Source organism: Solanum verrucosum, unplaced genomic scaffold, assembly GCF_900185275.1.
Source record: "Solanum verrucosum unplaced genomic scaffold, falcon-dt-bn FXZP01000154.1, whole genome shotgun sequence".
Classification (NCBI taxonomy): Eukaryota; Viridiplantae; Streptophyta; class Magnoliopsida; order Solanales; family Solanaceae; genus Solanum; species Solanum verrucosum.
This window is the reverse complement of record NW_026020217.1, coordinates 413,425-428,501: the sequence shown is the minus strand read 5'-3', so window position 1 is coordinate 428,501 and position 15,077 is coordinate 413,425. Positions and strand designations below refer to the sequence as shown.

Here is a 15,077-nt window from a genome sequence, read left to right as displayed (position 1 = left end):
TACCAACAAGTTTGTATTTCAAATGAAGAGAGTATTTAATTTTTTTTGTATTCACAACTTTACATTCAATCTCACTTTTATATTCATATATATATTGTTGTATTCAACATATAGTTCATGATCCATTAGTTTGTATTTTACCTTTCAAAGTCACTTTGTATTTCAAATGAAGAGAGTATTTTTTTTTTTTGTATTCACAACTTTATATTCAATCTCACTTTGTATTTATAACTTTGTATTTTCATCTCACTTTTGTATTCATATATTGTTGTATTCAACATATAGTTCATGCTCGATTAGTTACATTAACTTAATGGGATGCAAATTATTGTATGCATTCAAACAGAAAAAACAGTTACTAAACTAAAAAAACAATTACATTCATTATACATCATAATTTGGATAGAAAACATCCGAAAAAGCTATAAATCCCAATGCATACAAAGATTTCACTGATTCAATAAGAATAAAAAACAACACCCTTGTACTCAACATATACAAATATCTCATCCAAACAAATAATAATAAAAAAATACCTGATTATTTTTCGATTGTTCACTGAATGCGACAAATTTAGAGTTGTCAATTTTGAAAAAATTCTGTTTCAAAAATATGTCATATTCAACTTGAAGAAGCTTTGAAAGTTATCAGATGAATGATTCGGAAGACAAACTAAATTATTTTAATTATTTTTTATGTTCTTAAGAAGAAAGCAAAAAAACGCTCGACGGAAAGATGACTATTTATGCTCTTTTCAAAACGTAACTGATTTGTATTTAAAATCTTTTTTACCTTTTTTGAATTTTTTTGTTCCATGATTTTCTCTGTTATGTTATTAATTATTTGTATTCTTTCAAATTAATCAAAATAAAATAAATACATAACTAATCCCTTAACAAACTAAAATAATGACATTTTTAATAAATAAATGAAACTGTTGCTAAGGAGTCCCACTAAAAGCTAAAATATTGTTGTTTTGAAAATTTTCCCATCTAATCCCAAACCATTCAAACAACGAACTGAAAGAATTAATAAAATTACACTTTTGCCCTTTAGACGGATTGATATTTAATTTTTTCTTTCAAATAGATTTGTCTTTAATTTTTTTTCTTTTCAATTGAATTTGTGTTAATCGAAACATAACTTGTGAAATATTATGATACTAATATATTTAAATGTAGCTTTGAACAATTCAAAAAGTCCAAATATCCTTATATAACTTCAATCGTGTCAGTCAAATCAAACTAATTTTTCTATTGTTGAAATTATTAGTGAGATGGACATATTCAAGAAGGAAAAAATAGTAAGGACTTCTCTGAATCATTTTAGGCTATAATTTTCCTCGTTTTCTCTTCTTCTTTTTTCTTGTCGAACACTCATATCGAGAAAAATATAATTAACGACCAGTAAAATTGGTTAAAGCTTTAAATTTAAAAAGTGAATTTGGTGAAATTATTACTTTTTTGGATAAAGTATTATTGCATAATTGAGCATATCATTTGAAGTTTATATGTCAATTTCAAGGGAGTTTAATTTGGTGAAGATTTGATTATTTTTTATTTATTTTTTTAGAAATTTCAAATTGAAACTCGAAGAAAAAGAAGAACAATACTATTTTTTTCTTCATATCCCGATGTATAAATAAGTTGTATGTATTTTATATTACCGGTGTATGTTATTTATATTTCCAATATATCATCGGATATAAAGTAATATACACATTGCATACAAATGATATACATCAACACAATTATATGCAAGTTATATGTAAGTTGAATATATTTTTTATATTTTTTTTTTGGAACCCAAGGATAACCCGCAGCCGCTACAACCTCTGCCACAGCCTCTGCCCTTCGGGTGAACACTCTGTGGTGAGCACTTTGTGCGCACTGGGTAAATCCCCCACTGTGTAATAGCCTGCAAACCACACATGAGATGTAAACCGCACTAGGCAAGCCCTATGCGACAAGCTTGACTCAGAAGGCATTGAGGGGGGATCGATCCCGGATCATCCGTGTGGATAATCACTGTCCAAACCAACTGAGTCATCCCAAAGGACAAGTTGAATATTTTGACCGTCTATATATATATATTTTTATATTAAAAAATACTGTCGTTACTTTTTGGGAAATAAATTATATTGTTAAACCAGATAAATGTTTATATAATTTTACATAACCAAGTAAAAACCCTAAAAAATATTATAAATCCTAACCTTAAAATTTACTAATTAGGCAACCAAATAGGCCCAATTAGCTAACCCGTAGCATGCACAAACCTTTCAAACTTGGTAAAGTGTTTTTCTGGACAATTTTGCCCTTAGTATCTTATAGTATTTACTTTATTTTAGCATAATAACCTACTACTTGTTTTTTGGTCATCTGATAATAACCTACTTAACAAACCAAATTCTAGTAATGGATAATAGTATTTTGGTCCCTCAATAATTGATAAGTTTTGATTTAAGTCTTTGTGAAATATAACTCAATATATTTAAATATTAATCAATTAAAATGTGATTGTAAAAAAAAAAAAGCATGTTATATTTGAATTATATTACTATGAAGGGGGGTTTCGCCGGTGTTTGGCAATCCTATTGAAGCCAATTAAATAAAATTTGTGCATTGTAAAGTTTATTTATGGAATCAATGCTTCCAATTGTATTTTTTCATTTTCAAAAATTTAAATTCAAAACCTTTAATTAATGATGGATAGATCTCAACTATTCCACGATTGCATCTCAGGAATATTTTTTTATTTTTTATTACAGATTATAATATATAAATACACACTAATACACAGTAATTGTAAATTGTAACAAGGAATTCAAACTGATTAATTTTGAAGAAAAAAATGGTAATAGATGTAATGTTTGTCAATCTGTTCTCACGTTTGTGAATGTAAAAGTCAATGCATGAAGTATTGATTTTGACTCTCCAATGGTTTTTATTTATTATTTTACAATGTATTATGTTGTATTATATTGATTGTATAATATTATTTTATTACAAGAAGATAAGGTAAACGATATTTATTTTAAAATTAAATAGTAATTAAATGAGAAGAAAATTAAGGTAACCACGCGATCATATCAAATCATCGCTACCCAAAAGACTTTTCGTCTTACTTAGCGATTATTACAAATAAAATAAATATTATATTTAAACTAACAATATAATGAGTAACAATTAACAACCATCTAAACAACTAGTAAAAGGTATTGAATTATGTAGCGCTTCACATATAAACAAACTACGTAAAAATAATTTAAAGTTACTATAAAAATTACAGTAAAAACTATTTGTTTCTAATAATAATAATAATAATAATAATAATAATAAAATAAATACTACTAATAAGAAAATAACAATATATAAAAATATAAAATGAGCTATATGACCTTTTCTACTTTTTATGTACTATTAAGGATCGCTTTGGTTGGGATTTTAGGACATATTGTTTTATATTATTATATATAATATAAGCTCCACATAAAGGTGTAATCAACTTTACTTAATAAAATATTCGGTTAGTCGTTTTATTTTTCTCATAAATAATATCTGCTTAAATTATGTTAAAATAATACATTGTAATAAGACGACAAGTAATAAGGGTATCATATATGAGTTTAAAATATTAAAATGACAAAACTTATGGCAGTAAGAAAATAACTTATAAAATAAATAAATATATTAAATTATAAAATATATACAAATACATAACATATTTAAATTAAATATTCATCATTATATTATATTTTCCTTGTATTATTAAAATTCTTACATTACAATTTTAAATAAGCATTTGGTTATAAATTTTAAATACTTTTTATTTAATCTAAATTTTACAAAGTTGAATTTGAAAATGATCTTGGGTTTGACTAATAGGTAATTGAACGTTGTCCAATTTTTCTTATCATTACTGGTATTATTTTACTATTTTATTTTTTGATTTATTACTAGTTATTTCTTGTTTCAATTATCATATTATGTTGTGGTTATTATTGTTCGCTTCACCATTATCTCCTGCATGTTTTCTTCCCTAATGTATTTTTTTTCTATACTTGATTTTTGAGTTTATTTTATTTGAATCGAGAGTCTATTAAAATCAATCCTTCCACCTTCACCAGACATATATAAACTTGCTTATGCACCACTCTTTCCTGACTATACTTGTGGAAATTACTTTGTCACTTGTTTATTTCTTTGACTAATTATACTTTTTACAAAAGGGAGAAGATGTCACTTTATTTGAAATTTATGAAGAAAAAAAAGAGTTAAAAATATATTTGGAGCATTTTCTAAATTTGGAATCCAATTTCAAGTTGGATTTGAAAATTTATATACAGACACAAATTTGATACAAAATAAAAAATTACTCCAAATAAATAAATAAATAATTCTCACTGTCAAACACCCATAACATTACTAAATTTTTTCTTATTTTATTTTTTAAGATTGCATTTCTTATGTTTACATTACTAATACCAAGATAACTTGTCATAGTATATTCATAATTTTATTGTTTCGACTCTAAAAAGAATTCCAATAATATTATATACTCTAAAAGGTTATTCGAAATGCGAGAATTGAGATAAAGTAGAATATCTTAAAATTAAATTTGAGATTACAATTTAATCAGCTATATAAACATTGTTTTGGGATAAACTAATCCTATAATAATTATATAATCCAAAACAATAATCATGAAATAATTAAGTCCGCATACCAAACGATCCGAAATCCTCACTTCTTACACTTTTAATCAACTCCTAATTCCCTACAATTAGGTCTTAATTAAGTAGAGTCCATTTGATACCATAAAAAAAGAGGTCAAAATGACTCCCCTACCCCCCCACCCCGCACCCCCCATTAGTGGCTTTTCTTTTCTTCTCCTTGTAGCTTTCTCTGTATTAATATATTTTTTTCAAAAAAATAATTATATATCCATCCTCTTATATATCAAAACAACAAAAAAAAAAAAAAAACCAGCTAAGACTTATACAAATATTATAAACTCTTCTCTTTTTTTTTTCTCCTCTCATATTGTTGTTGTATGTATCACAAAGAATTTTTTTCCTCCATATTATATATATAAAAAAATCTTCAAAATAATTAGCAAAAAAAAATTTACAAAAATAAATAAAATCAATTACAACCATAGCATAGCCATAGCCATAAAGCAATAAAGAATTGAAAAAAAAAACTACATATTCATCACTTCTACACAGTTTTTTTGTTTTTGGAAGTGTTTTGGTTTCTTCCATTGGAGAGAATTTTTCAACCGCTATTAACGGACTCGTTTGAAGATCTCTGTAATAATTCTTTCGCTTTTTTGTCATTATTTTTATGCTTTTCTTAAATTTCAAGTAATGTAATTTAGTAGATTTTGGTTAGAATTTTGAGGTGATCTATGTTGAGTTTAAGGGATTATTAGTTGATTATTGTGGTTAATTTGTTTAGATCTGTAATTATGTGTATTTTTGTTTCAGGATTTTGTATTGTTTTGTTTAATTGGAGGATTTGGAGAGCTAAATAAAAGCGTTGATTTTTTGTTTTAATTTCTACAATGGTGAAGAGATATGAAGATGTGTTGTTGTAGAGATGAGTTCTCAACTCAAACGCCCTATTGTTGTTTCTTCTCGTGGTGAACCGTAAGTTTTATTATCATCAACTGCTAAATATGTAATTTTGTGGATTAGTTTGTGTTTAATTTTGAGGTTATTAGGTTATATTTTGAAAATTGTAACGTATAATTTGGTGACCTATAATTCGAGCTGAACAGAGTAGTATTTTTTTAGTTTAGTTGCAAAATAGTAAGTTTTTCCAGATTTTGTTTTTTAGCTTGAGATTGGTTTATTTTAGAATATGTACAGATTAAGTATTGATATTGTAACTAATGTGATTGTATGAAGTGTTCAAGCTTGTAGAAAGATGTGTTCTTTTGTCATGTATTGTTATTTTTGATACTGCAGTTCTGGGCAATCTCCAATGATGGGGGGAAGTAGTGCGAACAAGCTAACAACAAACGATGCGCTTTCCTATCTAAAGTCAGTGAAGGAAATCTTTCAGGACAGAAGGGACAAGTATGATGAGTTTCTTGATGTCATGAAAGATTTCAAGTCTCAAAGGTAGAATTTTGTGTTACTTCCTCTCCCTACTTCCCCGAAAAGTAATCCTGATAGGTTAACTGCCATTGATTTAGCAATATTTGGTGCTTGATTAGTCATTTTTAAGGTTTTCCTTGGGGATGTTTGTTTGTAGAATTGATACTTCTGGTGTCATAGCGAGGGTGAAGGATTTATTCAAAGGGCATCAAACCTTAATTTTGGGTTTCAATACATTTTTGCCCAAGGGATATGAGATCACTAATCCAGAGGATGAAGCTCCAGTGAAAAAACCAGTTGAATTTGAAGAAGCAATCAGTTTTGTAAACAAGATAAAGGTAAATCATCACGCAACTGATGAATGTTGCTTTCTGAATTAAAATTGCTTTTCTCATTTGACTAATGAGCTGCTTGCAGACTAGATTTCAAGGCGATGATTTCGTATATAAGTCGTTTCTTGATATTTTGAATTTGTATAGAAAGGAAAACAAGGCTATTGCAGAAGTTTATAATGAGGTATGTTACTCGCCAGTGCTTGACAGTTTCTTTGTATATGAGTACAAAAGCAAAGCATGCATCTTTTCTAATTTATTCTGGGAATTGATTGCTTTCAAATGTCAGTACTGAGTTCGTATGCATAGTGAGGCGACTTTCTGTTTTTGCAGGTCTCCTACCTTTTCCGTGGCCATGCTGATTTGCTTGAAGAGTTCACCCACTTTTTACCTGATGCCATGGCAGCAGCCCGAGCTCGTAATGCTCAAGCTCATAGGGCCCCTATCATGCGTTATGATGAGAAAAGCTCTTCGATGACTGCAGCAAGGCACATGCATGTCGAGAAGGTAGTTTCTTGATGATGATTTTCTAGAGTCCGATGTTGTTGAATATTGGCAGATAAATCAGGGTAATTTTTTGGCTCTGTTTAGAAGGCTACTTCACTAGTTGTCCGGGAGAATGCTGTTGATCGGTCTGATCCAGAATATGAAGAAACAATGATGAGAACTGAAAGGGAAAGAAGGGAACGACAGTATGAGGATAGAGAGCTGGACAGAAAATCTGTTCATAGAGATGTTGCTGTTGACCAGTTTGAACCCAGTAAGTTTGCCTATTGATATAAATTTCTTGTTCCCACTTTTAAAAGTGATCAACTTATATAGAAATTACTTGATATATATATTTTGTAAGCATGTAGTCTAAAAGTTGAGAAAGTTATGATTATGGGACTTTGCACATTGTTGTATGGTATATAACAATTTGGTCTGCTAAATTTGCTGGATGTATGTTTCACTTCCTATAAACATATTCTAAGTTTCTTTTTTATTAGCTTCATTAGATTTTTAAGTTCAATTCATTCGTAATCTGCTTATGTTGGAGCAGGTATGCAGGACCATGGCTTTGCTTACTGTGAGCGGGTTAAGGAAAGGTTACAGGATATGGGAGATCGAAAACAATTTTTTAAGTGCCTTAATTTCTATTGCAAGGAAGGAGTTACAAGAACACAATTACAATCCGGGGTATCGTTCTTCATTCTTTGAAATTGCTTTTCAATGAGCTTGGTTAAATTATTGGGTTTATTTATCCTGGTTAAGAATATTAATATCCTTGAAGTGATTTCTCACTACCTTCGTCTGTAGTGAGAAATCTTGTGTATACGTGTCATTCTTTTGTTTTTAGGACAATGAATCCCAATGTTCATATATCTTCACATGCATCTGAGGTCTAGACTGTCATCAACTATCAATTGCATAAATACTTTGAATCCCCCCCCCTCTCCCCATAAAGAAAAATGATGAAAATTCACGGAAGTATAATATGTTGCCTATACACATACTTATGAATCTTTTCTAATGAGAATGGGGTTCCACTGGCATGCCTTTGGGTTTGGCTTGACTGTATGCTTGCTTGTCCATTACATGATTCAGTTTCTTGTTTATAATGCTTCTTTAGTATCAGTAAAATTAGTAATTGGAGTGAAAATTTGTTCCTATTAGGTTAGCAGCTTACTTCAGAAACATCCAGATCTCATGGACGGATTTGATGAATTTATTTCTCATTGTGAGAGGACAGGTAATAAGCTAATGATTCGTGCTTACATTTCTGTTACACTTGCGTTTCTGGGCTACTGCTGTTTGAGTTTTCTTTTCCAGATCTTAATAAGGTTTTTATCTAATTTGGAGCTTTTCTGCAGATGGATATCTTGCTGCTATTCTGAGCAAAACACGTAAGAATGATGTTAGATTTAGTTTTGAAGATATGACAATGAATACAATGGGTCTGTGTCCCCTGCGTATCCTCTAGATCTCTGACTTATCTCAATCCACTGCAGAGTCCTTATGGAGTGATGAACCCAATCCCAAGTCTGAGAAAGTAGAAGACAGGGACAAAGACCGAGATTGCGAGTGGGAAGAAAGGAATAGAGTTCGTGAGACAAGAGAAAGAGATAGACCTGAAAGACCTGTTGCCTATGCTACTAGAGATGCACAAGGGCAGAAGATGTCCCTGTATACAAGCAAGGATAAATACGCAGCAAAACCTATACATGAACTTGATCTCTCTAACTGTGACAGTTGCTCCCCAAGTTATCGGCTTCTTCCAAAGAATGTACAGATCTATTGTATAAAATTACTCAATTTTTTTAAATACATGTATTATTGTCTTCTAAATCTTTTTCACAATGGTGCATGGATCTTATCTTACTGCAGTATCCAATTCCTTTAGCGAGTCAGAAAACAGATATTGGTGCCGAAGTATTAAATGATCACTGGGTATCCGTAACATCAGGAAGTGAGGATTACTCTTTTAAACATATGCGCAAAAACCAGTATGAAGAAAGCTTGTTCCGATGCGAAGATGACAGGTTGGAAGTTGTCTTGATGCATGTGGTCTTAAAGTCCTAACCTTCATTTTATCTAGTATATGTGAGATGAAGGGATCTCTTCTCCGCCTACCAATTATTGTATAGTTCTCCTTAATTCTCATTTGCAATTGGTGATGTTTTCATGATAATAGGTTTGAGCTGGATATGCTCTTAGAGTCTGTCAATGCAACAACAAGACGCGTTGAAGAATTGCTCAACAAGATCAATGATAATACTATTTCGAGTGATAGTCATATCCGTATTGAAGAACATTTTACTGGTAAGAGACCAATAAATAATGCTGATATTGCCATTTAAATTGTTGTTATCATAAATGCTTATGCACTGTTTTGGTATAGCTCTGAATCTAAGGTGCATTGAACGTCTTTACGGTGACCATGGGCTTGATGTTATGGATGTGTTGAGGAAGAATGCACCACTTGCCCTTCCAGTTATACTTACTCGCTTAAAGCAGAAACAAGAGGAGTGGGCGAGGTGTCGTTCTGATTTTAATAAAGTTTGGGCTGAGATTTATGCTAAGAACTATCACAAATCACTGGATCATCGTAGCTTTTATTTCAAGCAGCAGGACACAAAAAGCTTGAGCACTAAAGGTAATGTAAGATGACTTTGCTGATTTTGAACTAGTTCATTCTAATAACTAGTTGAAGTATTGAAATGAAAACGGAAGCATTAATGACCAAGAAATTCGGAGATTTAAGTAGTTCCTTACCCCAATAATGCTACTTCTTGAGTTGATTACAGAATTTTCAAGCATCTGTTATTTTGTCCCAGCAGTAGAAGCACATCTTGAATTGTTATGTAGAAAAAGATCATTTGAGAGATCATAGTGCCATTATATGGAAATGTTTCTTTGTGAACTTTGTTCTTGCCACAAGTGCTTATTTCTCACGGAACTGATGTTTTTCTTCCCCACAGCACTGCTGGCTGAGATCAAAGAAATTAGTGAAAATAAGTGCAAAGAAGATGATGTGCTGCTATCTGTTGCTGCTGGAAATGGGCAACCAATTATCACACATCTGGAGTTCGAGTATCCTGATTCTGACATCCACGAAGACCTTTATCAAATCATCAAGTATTCATGTATAGAAGTTTGTACAAGAGAACAGTTGGATAAAGTCATGAAGATTTGGACCACCTTCCTGGAACCAATATTTGGTGTTCCTCGTCAGCCTCAGGGTGAAGTGGATGGTGTAGATGTTGAAAAGGCAAAAAATCTTAATGCTAAAGATAAAACAGCAATTGAAGGGAAAAGGGTTGGTAGCCCTGCTAGTGGCTCGGGCATGAATTGCAGACAAAGCAGTTCCAGGAATGGAGATGAACTGCCTACATCTGAGCATGTAATTTCTTCCAGAGTTCAGATAGCAGATGGTGAAAATGGGTTTAAGGATGATAGCTCTCCCAATGTAAATGGTGTAATGCTGAAAATCGTAACTTCAAAGAACCTCCTTCATCATGGAAAGTCAGACGCTAATCTAAACATGGCAGATGGGGCATCTGGTCTCAGCAGAGAGGCTTTTTGTGCCGACCAGCTAGTGCTTTCAAACAGCACTACCGTGGGGGAAAGCCATGGAAGAGTCTGTATAGAAACTGCTTCAGGTTCATATGCTGCTGCCTACTCTGTATTTCCCTTTCATTTGTGTTTTCTACACCTCTTCATGGGACTTAGTATTTGAAAAGTTGATGTACTCTTTCCATTATTAGGGCATGGTGCAAGCACTTCCAGACCTAGTGGTTCCACAATCAAACGTGAACCTGAGATAGTATCGTCTAATGACTCAAAGGTATTATGTTTTAACTTTTAGATCATTGTAACCTTCCTCTCCCCCATCTCTCCCCAGGTGCGCCCTCACTGTAACTTGTTCTCCTTGCTCAATCTCTCTTCTGTTCCTATCTAAGAAAGCCGAACAATTAGGAAATAAAATTTAGTCAGTCTTTAGATCAACCACTAGCAAAATATCCCGACGTGAATCCAAAAGAAAGAATTTTTAAGATCCTGCGGTGAACTGTGTATATATGTCTCTTGCTCCCTTGTCAGGCAGCTAAGGGTGACAGAATTAACCCAAAATTTAACGGGTTGGGTAATATGTATTTTGCTGGTGAGCTGATTCGGGCTGTGCCCGAAGTAATCCTTCAGAGAATAGCAACCCAGATTTACCCGTTTAGATACCCAACACGGATCAGTGAAGATGCCCTAAGTCCCTAACAATGATGTAAGCTCCATCTCTTTATAACTGCTTTCCAATTGGAAAATTCTAAGCTTAGCAGAGTATTCTTTCTTTAGCAGTTGACCGAAATCTCAGTTTCTGTAAACTTCAGTATCATGCTGATACAGTAAAAATAAATAAATTATAAAAGCTCTCCTTGGATCAAATAAAGCGGAATCTTGGAAAACAAGACATTTAAGAAAAAACAAGAAGGAAAATATCTATTTAAGCTTTCAGTATATCCATTGTTGCCCCCCATCTCTAATAGCTATCCTTTTTCTCTTTCTCCTACATTATTTTAGGACGGAGGTTTCGTGGACCCAAAGGCAGAAGGTATCAAAGTTGAGAAATGTCTTGAAGAATCCGTAGGAAAATGTAAACTTGAGCGAGAAGAGGGTGAATTAACTCCAAATGGTGATTTTGAGGATAATTCTACACCATCGAGTGAAGGTGGTCAAAATGTATCGCATAGTTTAAAGGGAAGTTCAAGTAGTAAGCTGTACCAAAGTGGACATGGAGAAGAAAAAAATTGCGGTGGAGACAGAGGATGTGAGAATGATGCTGATGAAGAAGGGGAAGCGAGTGCTCATGGGACATCAGAGGACAGTGAGAATGCTTCTGAAAATTGTGATGTTTCAGGTAGTGAGTCAGCTAATGGAGAAGGTTCTCATGAAGAGCGTGAAGAAGATGGGGACAATGATGTGAATGATAACAAGGTAGAGAGTGAAGGAGAGGTGGAAGGTACTGCTGATGCTCATGATGCTGAAGGAGATGGTGCTGTTATGCCATTTTCAGAACGCCTTCTACATACATCCAGGCCTCTAACCAAGCACGTTCCTTCTATATTTCATGTCAGGGAGAAGGAATCACGTATATTTTATGGAAATGATTCATTTTATGTGCTGTTCAGACTTCACCAGGTATGGCAATTTAATATCATGAAATATAAATTCTTCACATGATGCAACATTAACGTTTCTTCTTTTAACTACAGACATTGTATGAAAGACTACAGAAAGCAAAATCGCATTCTTCATCAGCTGAACACAGATGGAGAGTCTCGAATGCGATCAACCCCACTGAATCATATTCCAGGTCACTTGAGTGATTTGTTTCCTATTCCAGTGGATTTTGATTAATCTGTACTTAATTAGACTAAGCTCCTCTTTAATGTTACAGATTCAGGAGTGCACTTTATAACCTGCTTGATGGTTCCTCTGACAATGCAAAGTTCGAGGATGACTGCCGAGCTATTATTGGGGCTCAGTCATATCTTCTCTTCACCTTAGACAAGCTGATATACAAAATTGTCAAACAGGTAAGTGCATGTGTTTTTCTTTCTCTTTGTTTGGTGTATGCAGCTGTCTCGTACAATTCTAAGTTTCTGCATCTCATGCAGCTTCAGACGATTGCAACTGATGAGTTGGAAGGTAAACTTCTCCAACTATATACATATGAAATCTCAAGAAATTCTAGCACATTTTCAGATGTAGTTTACCATGAAAATGTGCGTGCTCTTCTTCATGACGAGACCATATACAGAATAGCATGTGTAAGTCTTTGCTACATCTTTGCTTCTTTTTATGTTTTGTGGCTGATATAAAACCTAGCATTCCCTTCTCTATTCAAATGTAGCATTGATAAACTACCTCCATTGCAGTCATCTAAAACAACACGTCTATCCATACAACTCATGGACTATGTTTATGATAAGCCTGAGATGTCTGCTGTTACAATGGACCCAAATTTTGCAGCTTATATGAGCAATGAACTCCTCTCTGTTATTCCTCAGAAGGAAAACCCTGGGGTGTTCTTGACAAGGTACTATATCAATAGAAGAGTACTTTCTTGACCTTTTTTATAACATACATTAATGCATGCATGCATGCTCGTATTTTGCAGAAATAAACGGAACTCAGGAGTTAGAGATGAAACTTTTACATCCGAGGCTATGGAAGGACTTAAATTTTTTAATGGTCTAGAATGTAAGATAGCATGCAGCTCATCAAAGGTACTCTAGCTATCCTCAGAAGTCCACATACTTAAGAACCTCGTCTCTCTTGCTAACTTTGTTTTTGTGGCTTTGGATGCCTAGGTCTCTTACGTCTTAGACACTGAAGATTTCTTGATACGTTCAAGAAAAAGGCGAAGAATATTAAAGGAGAATCTTTTGTCTAATGGCCATTCAGAGTGTTTGAACAGGTCCAATAAAATACAACGTTTCCGCAGATTGCTTTCAGTTGAACATGCGCATTTTGCATAGAAAGGTAATCTACAGCTTCAATTAGTCATAGTTATAGCTCTATGACCACACAAAATGGAGAAATGAAGTCCAAAGGTAGAATTTCACACATTTTACATGGCTCTCGAAGGTGACTTTATTGCTTGTGATTTTTGTTTCGTGCTCGTATTTGTGGAAATTCAAATTTTGGACAGTGATACCATAGATTTTTCTAACTTTTCCTATTGAATAAATGATCCAGCTAACAGCTCGGAAAATTTGTAGGATGTCATTCTAAATTTTGTTCCCAGATTGATGTATATATTTTTTCCTTCTCTATAGTATAAACACTCAAATTATCAATTCCATGATCTGTTTCTTGTTACATTTTAGTAAATCCCTTTGCTGCGTTTATGTACCTTTTTTTTTTCCTGATTGGCAAAAAAATCATTTTGGCTCGACTCTCGATAAGTGAAACGTGACGAATATTTTGGGATGGAAGGAGTATTAAGTTTATACAAAAGGGTCAATAATTGAGTCTTGTAGGAAAGATCTTCAATTAGGTGTAATAGATGGCAAAATAAAATCTTTCTTCATGTTGTGTTTCATTTATTCAGCTTATTTAAATGAACACATTTGAAATGCTTACTTATATCTCAAGTATCCTTTGTCATGCAGATTGGATTCTTTTAAGAGAAACACTTGTGTATATATACGTAATAAGAAACATATTAACAAAAAAAGTGATAAGAGTATTCAGTTTACAAAATATATCAAGATTTTTTTTCATAAAACATATCAGAAATTTTGCTCAACCGTTGAAAAATATTTGTTCAAGACTTTGCTCCAGACTTCTAAAAAATATAAAAGAAATGTATTTTAGGAAAGGTGGACTGATCCAACATAGTTCAGGATTGGGTTGGATTGATCATTTTATGACCCGTCATCATAGTGAGTTAGTTCAACTCGTCAAATTCCAAAGCTTGTGTGGGCTAGGTCAACTACAATAACATATGATGGTGAAACTCATGATCTATATTGAATCATTGGGATATATAGGATTTTTCACCCTAACAGAGAGGTTTGGGACTAAAGCTTTGAGTATGAAAAAATCGTGCTAGGGAATGTTTCCACTTAAATAGGCCTACGCAAATTGAGATTAATTAGTCAACACTTTAATACAAAATATTGAACATCGCGTTAGAAACAAAAAAGAAAAAATGATAGAGATGGATAAAATTCCTCTAGCTTGAACTAGGGGTTTAAGATTTGAGTCTTGAGTTTGAAAAAAAATCATGCTAGTAAATACTTACTCTTAAATAGACCTTGTGTGATGGAAATCTGAATTAATTTGAGCCCCATATGAATTCTGGATATGGGTGTCAATTATAAAAATCAATCGAACTGATAGTTGTGTTTTTCCAAGAAAAATCTCGGGTTAATATATTAATAACCATACAAAAAAAAAATTGGGTAGGTTTTTAAATTTCATTTTATTAAAAATATCAAACAAAACAAATGTTTATATAAAAAAATATTTTTATAGTAAATTTAAATAAAAAATATCAAAATTTTGACGTTGAATGGTGGGGTGAATTTAACTAGAAACAATTATAAAGCTTTATATGGAATTGGTAAAAAATACCATTAACATAGTGATATACATTT

At 32.4% G+C, this 15,077-nt stretch overlaps 1 protein-coding gene across 2 annotated transcripts; it reads left to right on the top strand.

The window, feature by feature from the left end:
* Nucleotides 1–5,491: 5,491 nt before the first annotated feature.
* LOC125830759 (paired amphipathic helix protein Sin3-like 4) lies at nt 5,492–13,747 on the top strand. 2 transcript variants are annotated; one of them, XM_049509929.1, is made up of 22 exons: nt 5,492–5,653; nt 5,975–6,130; nt 6,264–6,444; nt 6,524–6,622; nt 6,772–6,945; nt 7,033–7,198; nt 7,481–7,617; nt 8,095–8,170; nt 8,292–8,324; nt 8,430–8,704; nt 8,806–8,960; nt 9,113–9,240; nt 9,320–9,574; nt 9,900–10,580; nt 10,686–10,765; nt 11,491–12,108; nt 12,183–12,283; nt 12,368–12,506; nt 12,588–12,740; nt 12,849–13,009; nt 13,091–13,199; nt 13,284–13,747. In XM_049509929.1, the coding sequence occupies exons 1-22, from the start codon at nt 5,604–5,606 to the stop codon at nt 13,449–13,451; spliced, it is 4,095 nt and encodes a 1,364-aa protein (XP_049365886.1). In that variant the 5' UTR covers nt 5,492–5,603; the 3' UTR covers nt 13,452–13,747. The 2 variants fall into 2 exon arrangements, with proteins under 2 accessions (XP_049365886.1, XP_049365885.1); XM_049509928.1 differs by having other exon boundaries at nt 7,030–7,198.
* The last annotated feature ends 1,330 nt before the right edge of the window (nt 13,748–15,077 follow it).

Excerpts from the sequence above, each read along its gene's own strand:
- LOC125830759 (XM_049509928.1), top strand. The coding sequence starts at position 5,604 with ATGAGTTCTCAACTCAAACGCCCTATTGTTGTTTCTTCTCGTGGTGAA. Across the intron at positions 10,581-10,685 it reads CTGTATAGAAACTGCTTCAG|GGCATGGTGCAAGCACTTCC; the intron begins GTTCATATGCTG and ends TTCCATTATTAG. Across the intron at positions 12,741-12,848 it reads CCATATACAGAATAGCATGT|TCATCTAAAACAACACGTCT; the intron begins GTAAGTCTTTGC and ends CCTCCATTGCAG.